Source organism: Eutrema salsugineum, unplaced genomic scaffold (assembly GCF_000478725.1).
Source record: "Eutrema salsugineum unplaced genomic scaffold, Eutsalg1_0 scaffold_1, whole genome shotgun sequence".
Classification (NCBI taxonomy): Eukaryota; Viridiplantae; Streptophyta; class Magnoliopsida; order Brassicales; family Brassicaceae; genus Eutrema; species Eutrema salsugineum.
This window is the reverse complement of record NW_006256909.1, coordinates 3978461-3995946: the sequence shown is the minus strand read 5'-3', so window position 1 is coordinate 3995946 and position 17486 is coordinate 3978461. Positions and strand designations below refer to the sequence as shown.

At 35.3% G+C, this 17486-nt stretch overlaps 5 protein-coding genes across 7 annotated transcripts; 3 read left to right on the top strand and 2 right to left on the bottom strand.

Moving 5' to 3' along the window:
• Window positions 1-413: 413 nt before the first annotated feature.
• LOC18031029 (glycine-rich protein DOT1) lies at window positions 414-1270 on the bottom strand. Its single transcript, XM_006412641.2, is given in 2 exon segments — window positions 414-854; window positions 856-1270. Coding segments are annotated over 2 exon segments (492 nt in total). The 5' UTR covers window positions 1198-1270; the 3' UTR covers window positions 414-704.
• A 4962-nt stretch (window positions 1271-6232) lies between these two features.
• On the top strand, window positions 6233-9315 carry LOC18031028 (cinnamoyl-CoA reductase-like SNL6). Of its 2 annotated transcripts, none has more exons than XM_006412640.2 (6): window positions 6233-6532; window positions 6679-6836; window positions 6931-7119; window positions 8020-8173; window positions 8660-8852; window positions 8990-9315. In XM_006412640.2, exons 1-6 carry the CDS (start codon window positions 6409-6411, stop codon window positions 9081-9083), a joined length of 912 nt encoding a protein of 303 aa, XP_006412703.1. In that variant the 5' UTR covers window positions 6233-6408; the 3' UTR covers window positions 9084-9315. The 2 variants fall into 2 exon arrangements, with proteins under 2 accessions (XP_006412703.1, XP_024005892.1); XM_024150124.1 differs by having other exon boundaries at window positions 6335-6529; window positions 6677-6836.
• Window positions 9316-9707: 392 nt separating this feature from the next.
• On the top strand, window positions 9708-11476 carry LOC18031027 (tetratricopeptide repeat protein 1). The gene is made up of 5 exons (XM_006412639.2): window positions 9708-10096; window positions 10250-10432; window positions 10557-10683; window positions 10872-10985; window positions 11135-11476. The coding sequence occupies exons 1-5, from the start codon at window positions 9803-9805 to the stop codon at window positions 11248-11250; spliced, it is 834 nt and encodes a 277-aa protein (XP_006412702.1). The 5' UTR covers window positions 9708-9802; the 3' UTR covers window positions 11251-11476.
• LOC18031026 (AFG1-like ATPase) lies at window positions 11362-14837 on the bottom strand. 2 transcript variants are annotated; one of them, XM_006412638.2, is made up of 15 exons: window positions 14540-14837; window positions 13927-14205; window positions 13764-13843; window positions 13576-13676; window positions 13359-13481; window positions 13211-13280; window positions 13033-13119; window positions 12866-12931; window positions 12695-12787; window positions 12570-12626; window positions 12340-12471; window positions 12149-12239; window positions 11985-12073; window positions 11692-11885; window positions 11362-11602 (listed from the first exon to the last, which is right to left on the bottom strand). In XM_006412638.2, exons 2-15 carry the CDS (start codon window positions 14165-14167, stop codon window positions 11542-11544), a joined length of 1485 nt encoding a protein of 494 aa, XP_006412701.1. In that variant the 5' UTR covers window positions 14168-14205; window positions 14540-14837; the 3' UTR covers window positions 11362-11541. The 2 variants fall into 2 exon arrangements, with proteins under 2 accessions (XP_006412701.1, XP_024005098.1); XM_024149330.1 differs by having other exon boundaries at window positions 13927-14202.
• Window positions 14838-15855: 1018 nt separating this feature from the next.
• LOC18031025 (transmembrane protein 208 homolog) lies at window positions 15856-17432 on the top strand. The gene is made up of 5 exons (XM_006412636.2): window positions 15856-16092; window positions 16295-16488; window positions 16856-16940; window positions 17064-17129; window positions 17234-17432. Exons 1-5 carry the CDS (start codon window positions 16009-16011, stop codon window positions 17324-17326), a joined length of 522 nt encoding a protein of 173 aa, XP_006412699.1. The 5' UTR covers window positions 15856-16008; the 3' UTR covers window positions 17327-17432.
• The last annotated feature ends 54 nt before the right edge of the window (window positions 17433-17486 follow it).

Below are 17486 nucleotides of genomic sequence, written 5' to 3'. Positions count from 1 at the left end.
GAGTTATAGAGAATACATCTCTATATTTTGAATGGTGCGGATTGGCTCGTTTGTCATAATTATTCCAGATACAGTTTACATAGTATTTGTCAATTTTGTAAAAGTAAACCTGTCTGTTGTAGACATATACATATGTTATTACATATTACTTATATTGAATGTAAACGTAACATGACAAAAAAATGCTAATCGAATTCTCAAAGACAAACAGATCTGAATTGTTGATGACATAGAGTCGATCGTTCTAAATTTTGTTTGGTTGACGACTTTATGTGTTTTTTATTTGGCTGAACGATGAGTCAAACTTTCCATTTCATCGTTAGGTATTTGATACTAGCGAAAAACTGAGAAGAACAAAGAAATTAGAAACGTGCCGGCAAATGTTTATTAAAAAATAAAATATAAACGTACCAGGGAATAAAAACACTACATCGTATTAAAACCAAAAAAAAAAAACACTACATCGTATACAAATTCTTAACTATTATAATTGGAAGTATATAGTACATAAGTAAACACATCTACAAACACCAATAATCTATTTTGAATATGGAAGAATACATAATTAACCATACAATTTCGAAGCTTTTTCCATCTCCTTTACTCACCCACTTTAGGCTATTATTTTCCGAAGCAATTTTTTTGAAAATAAACATACTCATAATTATTACGTAAAACACATGCATGCATGCGATATTACACATTTAGTCGTCGCCACCACCGTATCCTCCTCCATATCCACCGCCTTCACCGTACCCTCCTCCGTTACCGGATCCACCTCCTCCACCACGACCCCCTCCTCCTCCACCTCCTCCACCGTGACCTCCTCCTCCTCCACCTCCTCTTCTACGGCTGACCCGGAACGTCACCCGAACCAGACCCGGCATGTGACCCCGCGTATGATCCAGCTTCTGATCCCGCGTCGCCTCCACCACCACCAGAGCTCGAAGAAGAACTGGAGCTAGATGAGGAAGAAGAGCTTGATCCTCCTCCTCCTCCGGATCCAGACCCGGCACCAGCACCGGATCCGGATCCACCTCCACCAACGCCTATGCCGATGCCGATGCCAGTACCGATCCCTATCCCGCCAAGGTCTATACCCAAGTCTTTTCTTGCAACACGGCTCTCGGAGACTAGGCACGACGTGGCCAATATCAAAGTGATTAGAACAAGTGATGATGAGTTACTCACAGACATAGTTATTTTGGGTTTGGCTATTCTTTCTCTTTTCCTTTGTTTCAATCCTAAGTACTTTAGTAGTGCTCTTGATGAATATGATACCATACGTTGAAGCCTGAAGGTATTTATAGGCGTTCGATCCTGAGCATATGGTAGTGAAAATCCTACAAGTCAAAAGTTGTGTCCACTCACCAATAATGATATAGAAGTAATTAATCATTATATTTTCATTGGTTATGAGTTATGACTCATACCTTATGAATATATATTGATAATAATTAAAACATACCAATGACGACAACCTTAATCAGCACGTTATTTCCAAAACAACCACTAGCTGTGCGAATTGGCTATAGGTGTAACTGGAAAAAAAAAAACTTTTAAAGTTTATTTTTCTTTCTAATTAGAGGCATGACCGACCTAGCTATGGGAGGTCCACTTAGTCACTTAGAGATTGATAGTGGAGCAGGCACCGCATGGTGTTCGTTGCAACGTTGTACATTTTTGCATCCACATAGTTATTTTTTCGAGCAAAACAATCATTACACGTTCATCATCATCTTCTTCTTCTCTCTTTTTTCACGACATCCAGCTTCATATTTTATGTAAATTTTTTATGTACAGGAAATTGTTAAATCGAAAACATACTTTAATCTGGTTTAGTGATGAAATTGCTTCAACGGAGATGAGCATTCCAGTTTCTGGTTACATTCCGGCAGTTCATCGCCATGTTCGAGAAGAGGCAAGGCTTGAAGAAGGAAGCAACAATCCATCAAATATTCTCTCTTTGAAACGGAATATTAAGAGATTACATAATTTAATTATTAGTTAGCAAAAAAAAAAATGCTAATCAATTTTTTACCGAGTCATCGAATCTATTATATGTTGATATCAAACATCACAAAAGTTGTATAAAATACAAAACTAAGAAATTCTTTTACGAAAAGTGGGCAAAAGTGTTTTAAAAAAAATATATGTATATCGCTGATGTTTTGATTTATTTATAGAATGTACTAGTATATTTTTCCCTATTTGTAGTCCACATAGTTCCCTGTTTATAGTAAGGAAACGATTCGGACTCAGGAAAAAAATAGTAAGGATGCAAATAGTAAAACGACGATATTTGAGAAGAAGAGATAGTGAGAGAAATGGCTCCGATTTAGGCCTGGCTGATGTTTACAAGGCGAGGAAGGAGAAATTTATTCAAAGCTGGAGCAACTCGATCTCAAGTGTGTAATAAATAATTTTTTCCAATAAGTATATTTCTGCATTTATGTTAAGAAAAATGATAATCAAAGCACTTGAACTCTATTAAGTTATATAACATATAAATAACACCATATCGTTTCACATACTAAAACATATGAGAATCCTACCCTAATTATCAAAACGCGAGAAAATAAAAGGGCTTAAACCATTGTCGACCATCCTTTCAAAATCATCTGAATTTTGGGCTTCAGAGTCCTCAGCTGGAGAGGCCACATCCACTTCAAGAATATGAAAAGTAGATAACACGGAAAAGAACCTATAAACGCCAGCCCAAAGAGTATTTGGAAGCCTGATTTTGACTCATCGTTCAAATACTTTGCAATCCCGTAAGAGCAGCAGAGAGGAATTGTGATCAAGATATAGAACCAAGTGTACTCCCTACGGCCTGTGCAAATATCCATAAAAACCAACAATATAGAATTAAGTAATACACCAGTAATTTCGGGTTTGCACTTGGACTTGGTGGGCTTATGTTTGAAATGAACAATGTTACAACAAGCCATAATATCACTTTACTTATGATATACTATAAGTTAACTGCTACTATTTCATTATCCTTACTCTACCAATTTCAATATTATATAAGAGGTAAATCGAATTAGGTGAACGGAAAATGCGACACAAGTCTACATTCTCAACTCGAAATAGAAGGAATCTAAACACTTTCGTGTGGTCTTTATCAAATCATGATTTAATGAACACGTGGCTCTAAGTTAGTTTAGTTCATTGATTGGTGTAATATGTGCGTTACCAAGTTTTGAGTTTTTTCACTAAAGGATTCCCCTTGTTCAGAACGACACGCAGTGTTTATCTATATGCAAAAGCATAAAAAACATCCGAGATTTTGACACGTACCCTGGCGACTTTCACCACAATCCTTTTCACTTTCCCAAGTTCCACGTTGGCACGAAGACTGAGCCCCGAGGCTTCATTCATCAATCTTTAGCCACACAAAAGTTGTATTTTTAAGAAATTTTCAATTTTGTTTTTAAACAGCTAAAAACAGAGGTTGAATACGTATTGAATTGTGTATTCTCATCAGTTAGTCAGTCATCATCATCATCATCATCATCTCATCGATAAAACACAAATCATGTCCAAATCAAATGGTTGAACCATTGGATGAAATTAAGCGCCAGAATTTCACAGCTCAATTGCAAGTTTGTAACCGAATGGCTGAGGCAAATCATACATACATATATGTATTTTTTGGTATTTTTGAAGGTATTTTAAAAAGAAATAGAACCATCTTGACGCCGACGACAAAAAAAAAAAAACCCATCTAGACGCCTCTTTAAAAATAGTTTATCGTCAACAACTCAACATAAATTTCAAAATATCTTATTGTTTGATCCTTCAACTAGTTGACTTCACTACTTCAACCGTATACGTACTAATCACTCAACCACATTTTTTGAGGATTAAATGCTTATAAGCCGCACAATTCAAACATCACTATTGAATTGACGCCAGAGTACATCTGTATGGGAAAAAATAATGTTCATTCTCGTTAAATAAGAGTGAGGATACATATTAGCTAGAACTAACGTCTAACCTCATTTTATAACTGATGCAATCACATTGAAGCATATACACATCAATCAAACATCTAAGACATCTTTTCGATCTTCGTACTACAATCACACCAATTCGATTACGTAAATATATAATTTATGATACGTCGTTCGTTTAACTACTCAAAGTTATATAAACATTACATTAACCCGTAAATACCGAATTTTTAAATGTCATGGAAAACTATGGATTATATAAAATAATTTTAGAGACGTTGATAGGTGCCTAGGTGATGGCTTGTAATAAAACTTCCCCACGTAAATTATCTTCTCACCACAATCTCTACCTACTAACTGCTAACTACTTTACGTACAGCACCCTTTCGCTGTTTTTGCTTTTTTATTATAGGGCTTTTAGTGAAAAAACCCCTCAACTAAGTTTGAATCGGATAAAAACCCCTCAACTATTTTTGTAACATAAAAACCCATCAATTAAGTTTTTGTAATGATTTAGCCCCTCCGTGAAAAGTACCGTCAAATCTTAACAAATCGTTCTTTTTTTAGCAAAAACTACACGATTTTTACTATAAACAACAAGTTTTTTGAAAGCCAGATATAAGAATCCCAAAATTAAATATAATCTCTAAAATTCCTAAATTCTTAAACTTAAATTGATGAATCCTAATTTTTGAAAGTGTGATTCTAAGTAGTTTTTATGGTTTGTAAGTCAATTGGGTGAGATTGGAAATGATTTGTTGTGTTGATTAAAAAGAATTTGAGAGAAAAACCCTTGAATTGAGAGAAATATTTTCGCAAATTGGGAGAAAAAGGAGAAAGAATTACAAATCTGAAGCTTGGAAGAAGATGAGGCAGCTGTTTTAATTTGATGTTTAAAACCTTGTTCTTCTTCCTCCAACAAATTTATTTAGAAGAAGAATTTAAGAGTTTTTCAAATTGAACGAGGAACCCTAATTTTTAAATTGAGGATTTTTAGTTTCAAATCGATTTGGGGTTTTCTTTTATTGAAGTCATTTCGTTTTTTAATAAAATACAAAACATCATGTTTTCATTTAACTGTAATCCGTTAAGATTTGACGGTACTGTTCACGAAGGGGCTAAATCATTTCGAAAACTTAGTTAAGAGGTTTTTACATTACAAAAATAGTTGAGGGGTTTTTATCCAATTCAAACTTAATTGAGGGGATTTTTCACTAAAAACCCTTTATTATATTATCTCCTCATTTCTATTACATGTTTATATTCTTACAATCTTTAAATAAACTATATTATAGTTTTTTTAACAAGCCACCTTTGTGTGATTTCGCTTATGCAATTACAGACCCAAGTTTGTTTCATTAACCTGGCATTCTGGAACCTAAGTCTCATTCTAATTCTAAGTTCTAACATTCTTCTATATTGAAATTGTTTTTATATATAATAGAGTACTATTAGGAGAGTTTCCGCAGTTTTATTAAAACTACGGTCTAGTTTACTACGAATTGTAAATATAACATCTTTTAAAATCATCATCACCCAATTTTTAATAAATATTCGATGAAAAAACTTTTTAAAATACAAAAACATTGTAAAACCTAGTATCACGTAAAATTGAAGAAATGTTCTTTAGCTTGGATTTATACGAAATACCAATAGTGGCAAAAAATTTTGATTAAAGTTTTAAAAGTTAATACTTAATAATCTTCTTATAAAAATTTACAGCTGCTAACTAATTTTTTTATTTAATTTATGTACTTAATTTTTAAATATTGGTTTTAGATTTCTATACACCTTATAAGTATAATTATATTTTGGGAAAATTATTTTTCAACTAAATTCATTTTCATATCATTTAAATCCATTTCTTAATATTTTAGTGTGTATATGCACTTTATCAACTAATCTCCGAGTGATACACTTTGAAATTTTTACTACTGTATCAATCATAGAAATAAAACTTATCTTTGATTGAATTTGGTTATATATGTAAATTTGTACTAGTAAATAGGAAAGAAAGTAAGAAGATTATGGAATTTGATGATATTAGCTGGTACTAATATTGGAGTGTTTCTGAAAGAAGACACACGTTCCCAAAATGATCAACGCGTACACATAACCCAATAGGGGCTTGACTTGTGGATATTGGATAACCAAGTTATTAATTAAGATAGATAGAGGGGTACAAAAAATTAAGAAATATTTTAGTAATATTACAAGTGTTTTTTTTTTTTTTGTCAAAAGTAATAGGAGATGAGACAATAAATAAAAGATGAGTAGCTGGGAACGTGCAACAGAAAATAGTTCACCCAACTTTCTCCTATTAATACTTGTCTCTTCTCTTCATACTTCTTCTAACCTTCTTCACACACACACACATATATATATACACACACGCTTTGGATAAAAACTCTCTGATTCGATAAATCAGAAGAAGAAAAAAAAAAACAAAATGGATCACGAAAAGTCTACCTCCTGTTGCTGCGTTCTCGATGCTTCCACTTTTGTGGGTTTCTGGATTCTCAAGAAATTGCTTAGCAGAGGATACTCTGTTCACGCAGCGATTCGTAAAAAAGGTATCTTTCTCTTCTGAATACAATCAAATTTTACCCTTTTATGAGATTTTGAAGCAAAGGGTTCGTTTTTCCGACGACTTCGAGGGAAAAAAGAGAGTCTTTGTATTGGTTGTTGATTCGATTGTTTTTGTGTTTTGGTAAAACAGGAGAGAGTGAAATTGAAGAGAAAATCAGAGAGATGGAAGCAACGGAGGAGAGATTAGTGGTGTACGATGTTGATGTGTTGGATTATCAAAGCATACTTGTCTCCCTCAAGACATGTAACGCAGTCTTCTGCTGCTTAGATAGCCCTGAAGGGTACGATGTGAGTGTCTTCATCTAAACCATCATCTCTATATGTCTCTAGATTCTGAGATTTTGTTTGAGATTGAAGTTCAACATCATCATTATGTATATAGGAGAAGGAAGTGGATTTGGAGGTGAGAGGAGCGATCAATGTGGTGGAGGCATGTGGAAGAACAGAGAGCATTGACAAGATTGTCTTCTCTTCTTCGTTAACAGCTTCAATTTGGAGAGACAACATTGGAACTCAGAAGGATGTTGATGAGAAGTGTTGGAGTGATCAAGACTTCTGTCGCAAAAAGAAGGTTTCTGTTTTTTCTTCACTCTCTCCCTTCTTTTTTTTTTTGTTAATACAGTATGAATTTTTGCTATTAATTGTTATTTGCTTAAAAAAAATTGGACCCATAAGTTAAAGTTTATAGGCTGGATTGGAATCACTAAAATTGTCTTCTGACATTTTATTTAATGTACCTAACTCACACAATATTGCAGTATTTTTTTAGTCAGTTCTATATGTTTTGAATTTGGAAATGCATACTATCCATGTTTTTTTTTATTATTATTTCATTTATTAAAAACTTGGAAATTTGGAGTGGTATCTTTCTGATAGTCAAACTTGTGTCTTCATCGAATGTATTGTCACAATTATCTCGAATAATTTAAATGGGCGACATAGAAAATTCGTAGGGCGCAGATTAATTGAATATATTCAAATTCCTGACTCATAAATACAATGTTCAACGCTTGATTCGATTAATTATATACATAGGTACCATTAAGGAAAATTAAAGGGCATATTTTGTATCTATTGAATAATTGGATACCACTAAGTAGGAAAATTAAAGGGCATATTTTGTATCTATTGAATAATTGATTTAGTAGTAGTCTTTTATGATTATCAATTAATCATCTCTATATTAAAGGGTGACATGTTGGTATATTGTTATGATCACCATAAATGAACTCATCTAACTTGTGCAACAAATTATTCGGGGACAACATTTAACGTGCATCGCTGTATGACATCGAATCGAACAGTAGTCGAAATGAAAGATTATTCCAATACCTTTTTTTTCTTTTTCTTTTCTTTCATGTTGTTTAGGAATTTACGCTTTTTGTTTGGTTACTATTAGTAGTAGTAATTTTTACCTTTCCATACGCACAAGCTCAAACTGACGTGCGTACACATTGTATGTTGGTTGCAGTTGTGGCACGCATTGGCAAAGATGTTGTCAGAGAAAGCAGCTTGGGCACTAGCCATGGACCGTAGGCTCAACATGGTTTCTATCAATCCTGGTCTTATCGTCGGACCATCGGTCGCACAACACAACGCTGGGCCTACCATGTCCTACCTCAAAGGTACATAATACATCACATAATTACAGAGATACACTCACTTTTTAACATATTCATTAATGCACATTCATTAACTCCATTAAACTGTCTACAATTAGTACAACCAATCTATTCGAAAGAGGTAATTTTTTTTATTAAAAAAAACCCACAAATTATACGTTTTTTTTCTTGCATCTTGAAGAACATCATTTGATGTTTTCTTTTCTTAAAATACCAATTACCAAAACTTTACAAATTTTAAAAATTCTACAAATTGGTTCCTAAATGAGTTGATTGTAGAGAATCTTAAAATATGTCTTTAGAAAGAGTTCCTAAATGATTATATTGGGTTGAAATTGTGATGTTCTTAATTTTTATGAGTGTTTTAGGATATTTCTATCTATGTTTTTGTTTCAAATTTTGCGAAACCACCACTTGCACGGCTAAACAAAACGGTCATGCACTCGATCGGGGTTTGAATATAATCGATGAAATGGGTGTTGGTAACAGGAGCTGCGCAAATGTACGAGAATGGAGTGTTGGCGTACGTTGACGTTAAGTTTTTGGCGGATGTTCATATTAGAGCGTTCGAGGATGTTTCAGCTTGTGGTCGATATTTCTGCTTCAACCAAATCGTCAACACAGAAGAAGAAGCCCTCAAGCTTGTCCAGAGTTTGTCTCCTTTGATACCTATGCCACCGAGGTACAATTTTTATTTTTTGGTTAAATCATCTTTGTTGTTTCATGAGAAGATGTTACTAATTATAAATGTTAATCGAATTGATGCAACTTAGTCTAATGCTTTTTATGTATATATATATATATATATATGTCATGTAGGTATGAGAGTGAGATGCAAGGAAATGAAGTTTACGAAGAAAGATTGAGGAACTATAAATTGAGCAAGCTGGTAGAAGCTGGCTCTGCTTGTTAAAGAATGATTCAAAATATTTAAACTGGAATTTAGGAGTTCATACCAAAAAGGGTTATAATTTGTATATTGATCTTCTCAATTCACAGTACTACTATATTGGAAAAAAAAAATTCACATTTCCTATGGTTATATATTAGCTGGAGTAGAGCCTTTTATACTTCACCGGGATCATAATGTCAATGCTTTCTATTTTTATTTTCGTTAATGTTGAAAATGGATGGGAGAGTTGTGACGTATACGAATCATTTAAAGCAACGCTTTCCTATAATTTTGCAATCATATGCTTTCCGTGAAAGATTGTGTTTGTTTTGGTGTTGGAAGACATGCACAAATCACAATATTACTGAATTCTTTTGAATGCTGTTTTATTTTTTCAAATATTTTTTCAAAACATTGATAAAAACCACCTCTAAAATGCAAATGAAAGCACGACTTTGTCGTTACAATTTCCATCAGTGATCATAATTTCCAGAATTCAGAGACATCAGCTTCGGAAAAAAGAAGAAGAAGTAAGCTTAAATATTTAGATGGGCCAAGACTGGGTCTGAGAATGTAACGCAGCCCAAATTAAAAATATTATTTAGCCAAGTATAAGAAAACGTCGCCGTTTTGTTGGAGCATCGTGAACCTTCGTCTCCAGTGTTTTCGATTCTGATCGACGATCGGGTAAGTTAAAATCTTTCAGAGCAAAACTCTCGAAAGAGCCCTAAATTTGAAAGATGGTGTTGATTGAGTCAAGTGAGAGTGAGGTAGAGATTCCCATCAAAGACGAACCAAAGCCATCGTCTTTATCCTCAACTAAACCCGAAAAAACGATGGCGGCGACGGAGGCGAAACTAGTCGACGGTGATGATTCCGACGGATTCGAGACTGCCAGCGAACGGGAAATTAGCGATGAAGAAGATGACTGCAAAAACGACGCCGTTACGATCCAGGAGGAACCGGAGAAGAAGGAAGAGCAGATTGAGCTAATGAGAGAAGGAGAGGACATTACTGAAGACGGAAAAAACCAGGTGAGTCCCGCATAGATTCAGTAGCTTGTTGAACGAAAAATGAGTTGTTACATTTCATCTTTAGTGTTTTCCAGTTCTGGGTTTATGGGAAATTTTGAACCTTTTAGTAGAGAATGCTTAAAGGTAGCGTTTTTTTTTTTTGAACTATGAAAGGAGAAAGCCATGGCAGAAGCAAATGAAGCTAAAGTGGAAGGAAACAAATTGTTCGTAAATGGCCTTTACGAGGAGGCATTGTCAAAGTATGTGCTTGCTTTAGAGCTTGTTCAGGAGTTTCCCGAATCTATGGAGCTTCGATCCATATGCCATTTGAACAAAGGTGTATGCTTCCTAAAATTGGTATGTCCTGATCAAACCTTTATCTGATTATTTCTTTCTTGGTCTCTTGAATCTCTTCGATTGAAGATGGGTATAGTTATCATCAATAATAGTACTCAAGATTTCTCTGAATAATGTTTCTCAGGGTAAATATGAAGAAACGGTCAAGGAGTGCTCAAAGGCATTAGAGCTAAATCCTACTTACACTAAGGCCTTGGTTCGAAGGGCAGAAGCACACGAAAAACTTCAACACTTTGAAGAAGCTGTCACGGGTGAGTTCATGACTATTTACTTTAAAGGCAAGCCAAGATATAACCGTTTTCTCATGAAACCAAATCCATTAGAAAATTAAGCGATGAGTTCTATGTTAGTTTTGGGTACTTATACAGTATAATCAGTTTTTGGTTATGGAATGGGTTTAACGGAAAATTTAACACTAACTCTCTCTTCTTATACGCAGACTTGAAGAAGATCTTAGAACTTGATCCTTCAAATGATCAAGCTAGGAAAGGGATTCGACGCCTTGAGCCTCTTGCTGCCGAGAAGCGAGAAAAGATGAAAGAAGAGGCTATAAGTAAGTTTTGATAGTATTCCGTCATAAAAGTTTATAATTTTTTGCAATCAGCTTCAAGTGTGCTTCTTTGTGGTCATGTTCTCACAGTTTGCTTTGGGAATCTTTTCATTGATTACTTAACATATGCCGAATATGTCTTGTGTTTGTAGCTAAGCTGAAGGAGATGGGAAACTCGATTTTGGGTCGATTTGGGATGAGTGTGGACAACTTCAAGGCTGTTAAAGATCCCAACACTGGCTCCTACTCTCTTTCTTTCCAAAACTAGTCCCTATATAGTTGTGGTCTTCAATGTTTTGCTTCTACAATTCTAATGTTTAGCAACAATCTGGTTAGTATTCCATTGTGTTATGGTACTGAAAAGATGCAATCATTTTTGTGGGTTTTAATATAGATGTAAATTCAAAATTCAATGTTTACAACAACGGATGATATTTCCATCCCATGATTCTTATCAATTGGTGGGCGATTAATACATGATACATAAAATACAACAAGTTATTATAGGATTCAATTGAATCCGTGAAAAGCCATATGATCCTGTATGCGTTTTATGTTTTCATAAATTCTGTGTTATGGCATGCTGCTCCAAGTACTCTTTGCTGTTCATTTCTGTTAATCTGCACATAATAAACAAATTCACATGATGAGCAAAAAATCCAATCAGACTTCCAGGTTGTATCCTCACAGAGACTTGTAGTTACATTACCTACTGATGGTTCTATCTTTTGCAAAGCCTAACTCGTTATCCACGCAGAGCTCGGAAACATCGTTCTTCCTTGATCTGGACGATGTTCTTGGAGCCATTGATTTCGCCTCTGAGATTGTTACAATCTTTTCCAAGAGTTCTTGAGGACTTGCTTCAGCTGTACACAACAACCTTGCTCTGTTCTCATACATCACCTGCAACTCTTAAACTATTAATCAGATTTGATGAATGGTTTTGTTCTGCAATCTTATAAGACAACTAAAACTGATCAGATGGAACCGGGTATCTCATACATCAACTAGCGTGACGAATCTATATGCAGAGGTCCGGTTATGAAGCCCAAAAACCGGTACTCCTTCCAGTGCAAGAGTGTGAAACTTCTCTGCAACATCAGAAAGAATGAGAACAAGAAAACCCATTTAGAGAGACAAAAGAAAGCCCAAGTAGAGTAACTTACTGAACAATCCAAAGTAATCAGCAGCTCCGAGAGGTCGGTCACATAATTCTTCAAAAGAAAAGTATGCACATCCGTTAGCCCCTAATGAAACCTGTTCATGAAGCAGCATTGGTCTGATGAAGAACTCATATAGACACAACAGAAGTGATTGATGTTGGGATTACACAGAGGATGGTATAACTTGTTGTTACCTGTAATGTTCTTCCCATAACCACTTCTACTACCTGTGTACGCGCAACAACATTGTCTCCAATCAGTTGTTGGAACTTCTGTTTCAAAAGGGTCGAAAGATCTTTACCGATGAAATAGAATCCTTGCTCAGCCTGCACAATTCAAGAAGCAAGCCGAGTTTATTGAACGCTCTGTTTTGGCATGAAGAAGCCAACCTAAGGAGTTTCTAGAGAGATTTTAAGAACAGTACCGAAGTTAGTTTCCGGTAATCAACAGATGAGCCGATCTCGTGAACCATATTCCGTTCCTACGCAAATAAAATTTCTATGAGAGTCGAAAAGAAAAAAAAAAGAAAAGAGAGAGTAATGGATTTACCTTTAGTGAGGCAATGAAAGGTAGGAAGAGATCTCTCTGGAGTCCTCCTTCATAGAGTTTATCAGGATTCCGATTCGATGTGGCAACAAGAATCTACATTTAATCCAGTTTAAACTAAATGAGCAGAGAGGTTTGTAGCAGAGTAGAAATATTATCGAAGATCACACTTACGATGCCATTGCTGAAGAGATGTCCGAAGAGTCGGTTAAGTATCAGAGCATCTGCAACATCAGTTACCTGTAATAATAGAACCAGAAGCCGAAAAGTCGAAACTCAAGATGGGTTGGATCCAAAGATTATCATTTTCAACAAGATATAAATATGTAAAAAGTAGATACCATGAACTCATCTAGACATAGTAAGATCGCATCATGAGCAATCTCTTGTGCTACAACTTCAAGTGGATCTGATAAACCCTTGTGCTTCTGCAAACATTTTTTTGACCCGAAATTCAAACCGGTTTCTCAAAAGGCTAAAGCTTTCTACTAAAACCAAATAAATTTAGACGATCCTTACTTGTAACCGACTATGAACAGTCAACATGAAATCATGGAAATGTATCCTCTGCTTCTTCCAAGAACAAGGCCTAATGAAACAAAAGGAAGATCATGAGCTCGCAATGCAGTGATCAAGAAAGATAAGAATTTGATCATACAAAACTTACAGTTGATCAAAGAATAAGTCCATCAACATGGTTTTTCCTGTGCCTACACCTCCATAGAGGTATAATCCTTTGACGGGTGAGTAAGAAGACTGCGGCATGAGCCTAGACCAGAACCAACGGCTTCTGCTTCACACACAAAGACGAGTTTGCGTTCTCAAACCAAACAGAGAAGAAAGAACAAAAACAAAAACAGACTTAAAGAGAAGAGAAGAATCACCTTGATGATTTATCAGAAGTGTTGTACCGATCTAAACGACATGTATCTACTGATTCCATAAGCTCATCATGTAGTCTCTGAAGCTCTCTCAATGCGCTAAGCTGCAACATTTCAACAAAACCTCAGCCGCAAGTAACAAGATTTACAAGCTTCAATGAAGTAAAAAAGAGTGAAGTTTTTATTCGTACTTGGCAGATATCACCAGTCATGAGCTCACCATCACTGATTCTTCTCTCATACTCAACAAGAGGACCTGTTCTATTCACATCTGAAAATTACAAAATCATTCATCATAATAAACTCGAAACAAACCTCTGAGATTAATTAAAATTTGCTTAGAAAGAAACAAACCTGAGACAGTGAGCCTAACAGCATCAGCTGCTTCTACTGCTTCTGCTGATAGACCTCTCAAGAAACTTAACCTCGAATACAAAGCTGGATTACGAGTGTTTGTGTTCACCAGAGCTTGATTTTGATTGACACCGATCAGAAGTTTGCTGCTTTTCGAGTAGAAAGTTGAAGAATTGCGTTCTTGATTCCTCAGAGCCCATCTAATTCTACTGAGAGAAGATGATCTAACGATTGGTCTCATCTACGGATCAATGCAAATCGTATTTGCAGAATCAGCTGCTGAAACCAGAAGAAGAAGATAAAGAAAAATCTTTCTTTAAAAGAAGGGATTCATAAAATATGAGAATTCTCGAGTATTGTATCACTATCACCAGAAAATAAAAATAATGATAAGTTTTTTTTAAATATGTTTGCGTTTCCAATCAAAGAAGAATCAGCTAGAACGACCACAAACTCACAATATATGATAAGCTATTCTTCCCAGAATATATAAATATATTATCTGCATTATTGCAGGTATTATCCTTATAATAAAAAGCCTCACTATAACAGGTGACGTAACTTTCAATAACAACAAAGCTGTTACACAGAGCAATAATTCATGAGGACTCACCTTTAACTAAGACCAGCTATAAATTTTCCTTCAGTTTTAGAATTTCCCTGAGAAAATCTTGCTTCCCGGGAAAATAGCGAAACCGTGTCGATTCGGCTACAGAGTCAAAACACAACCCAAAACTAAGAACCAAAAAAACGAAATCTTTGAATTGAAATTATGAGAAATCTGATTCGAATGAGAATTGGGCACAACACGAAAACGTGAAAGGTGAAAAGAATTTGAAAAGTTTATGTAATGGGATGATATCTGGATAAGAGAGAGAGAAAGAGAGAGACACAAGAAAAACGGAGATATTATCAAACAAGCAAAGATATAACGAAGAAGAGAAGAGGAAGATTAACTGATAAGAGATAGAGACTTGATTAATAAATAATTAAAAGGAGTATAAATTAGGATATTCCTAGTTTTATCGGCTGAGACACGTGTGTTTCTCTGTTATTTTTATATAATTACAACTGGAACCGAATGAAATTCCTCTAATGTTCATTGCATAGTTGTTTTCCAGAAAGATAAGTATTTCTGGATTTTTTTCCTTATTTGGAAGAGTTGACTATTTTGAATGTTATAAAATTATTTTAGCAATGTCTTGATACATTTTTTTCCTCAAACTTAAAAAAATTTGCTAAACTAAGCTACTGATGATGTCTGCAAGTCAAATTAGAAAAAGTTTAAATGTAAAATAAAAAAAGAGGTGTCATTATTATATTCAAAATGGAGCTTCTCGAAGTTGCGTTTGCGTCCTCCATTCTGGTGGGCCTAAAGCAGACTAAGCAAGTAGCAAATGGTCCATTCAAGGGCTAAGCATCTTCCACGTGGGAGATACGTGAATCCTCCTTGGTCCCTAATCAGGATCTAACGGTCTATATTTTGATCCCATTTTTTTTTTCAACGCCCATCCAAAAGATTTTGGTTCCGTCAACTAATTCTTTTAAATTGTATCGGAGGTGAATGATAATAGTAATAGTAGTATGTTTTGAACAGTCTAAATCCTTGAAAACATGAGTTACAAAAAAACAAGAATAGATTTTTCTCCTTTTGATCTCGAAGGGTAGATGAATCATGGACCGACCTTAATGGTGACTGGTTGCATTGCCCATGCTCCCACGTGTCCACGTCAATTCTTACATTGTACTACAAAACATGTCTATTTCTCACCAAACCCTGTTTTGTTTTTTTCCTATAATAATCGTGACAAAATAAAATGTTCAACTGACCCATTAGCTAGAAGTAGATTGGGATATTCCAAAACCGAAATTGTGTACGTTTCAATCAAACATGGGCTACAATAGAGGGCCTAAGCCCACAATTCTCGTATCTGGCCCAATATTCTCGTGTCTCTGTTTTTTCATCGGAAATCTTCTTCGATCGCTTTTGCCTGGCCGCTGATTTCACAGAGACTTGTTATTAGGTGTGGATTTAGCTGACCAGAGACCGAGACATTCGTGAGCTAGAATCGGAGATTAGTAATGGCGAATCAAGGAGCTAAGAAGCGTAAGGATGAGAACGCTCGACACATGGCCAAGCTCCGTCGAATCATCATCGCTTGCAATGTACTTCCTTTTTTATCCGAGTCTTTCCTGATTTCCTCAGATTCTCGAGCATAAATCCGTTGACTTTCGATGTAATTAGATCTGTTACTTCGTTGGTTTGATCTTTAGCACTTGAATTTTTCAATTTTTAGGTCGAGATCGGATGTTTTCCTTTTTTATATTTCGATGAATTTGAGGATTGAATCATATGATGTGGTCACAGGTTGTGTATGTCATAGTGAGGATGCTGATTTTTCATTCAAGCTTTACATGGAAGCATTGGATTGGGCTTGTGGTAACCTCGTTGGGTTACGCGATTCCTTATAAGTTTCTTGATCAAATGGCAAAGCCTAGTATTACTGATAATGGTGAGCTTATTGATGGTGGCTTCGACATGAGCACTGGTGGAGTTTGTGGGTACGTTTTCAAATTCTATAAGCTTTGTCTCTTAATTGATCAGTTAAGAACAGAAAGTCGCTGCTTTTTGTCTCAGTGTTCTGTATGGTTTGATTCTTTCTCCAAAGCCAATAGCTTTGTCCATGGATAGGAGAGGACTATTTCATTATCAGCTGTTTGAAAAGTGATGTTTGAGCCACCATTCTCTGAAATTCTCTCTGAGATTTATCGTTAATCAGTTGCTGATTTGGTTTTTAGTATCTGATTTTATACTGTTTGATTGAAAACTGCAAAGTGATTATCATCTTTTATGGTGGATTCAGTTGATTGTGGATTGGATTGATAATAGATTCTACATCACAAGCCTAATGATCTCTCGTTCTTGCAGATACTTGCATGATGTACTCTACATCACCTGCTTCGTGCAGCTAACAACTATCATTTCTGGAAAGTTTTGGTACACGTATCTAGTGGTAAGCGCATGCATCTCAATTTGGAAAAATCTTAATATGTAATACTATTCAATAGATTGCGGCGTCTGTTAGAAGACGATGATGCGATCGATCATTGTTTTTTTTTTTTGTTGACAATTTTAGATTCCTGCATTTGGAGCGTACAAAGCTTCTGGACTTATTAGAGGATTCCTGTCACAAGGTTCAGAGGTAACCACCTAGTTTTGGAATACTCTCAAAGTGCTTTTAACAATGGAGAAAAAAGCATTATGAAAATGGAGTGTATTTTTTTTTGTCTCTATGACTGTACTTAGGGAGGTGTAGAGGATGAGAAAACTCGCAAAAAGAGGGAGAAGATGGAGAGAAAAGCTTCCAGAGGGCAAGTCGTCAGGACAAGAACGCGATGAGTGTTCTTTCCTCAAACATACAAAGTGCAAATCTTGTTGTACGGATGTAGCTATCTTTACACTATATATTTGAGTTAAATGGATGTGTTAAAGATGGAGATTTCTACTTCTCCTGAGTAGTACACAGTGAAGATAAAGACTTTTTTTTGTCCATTGAATT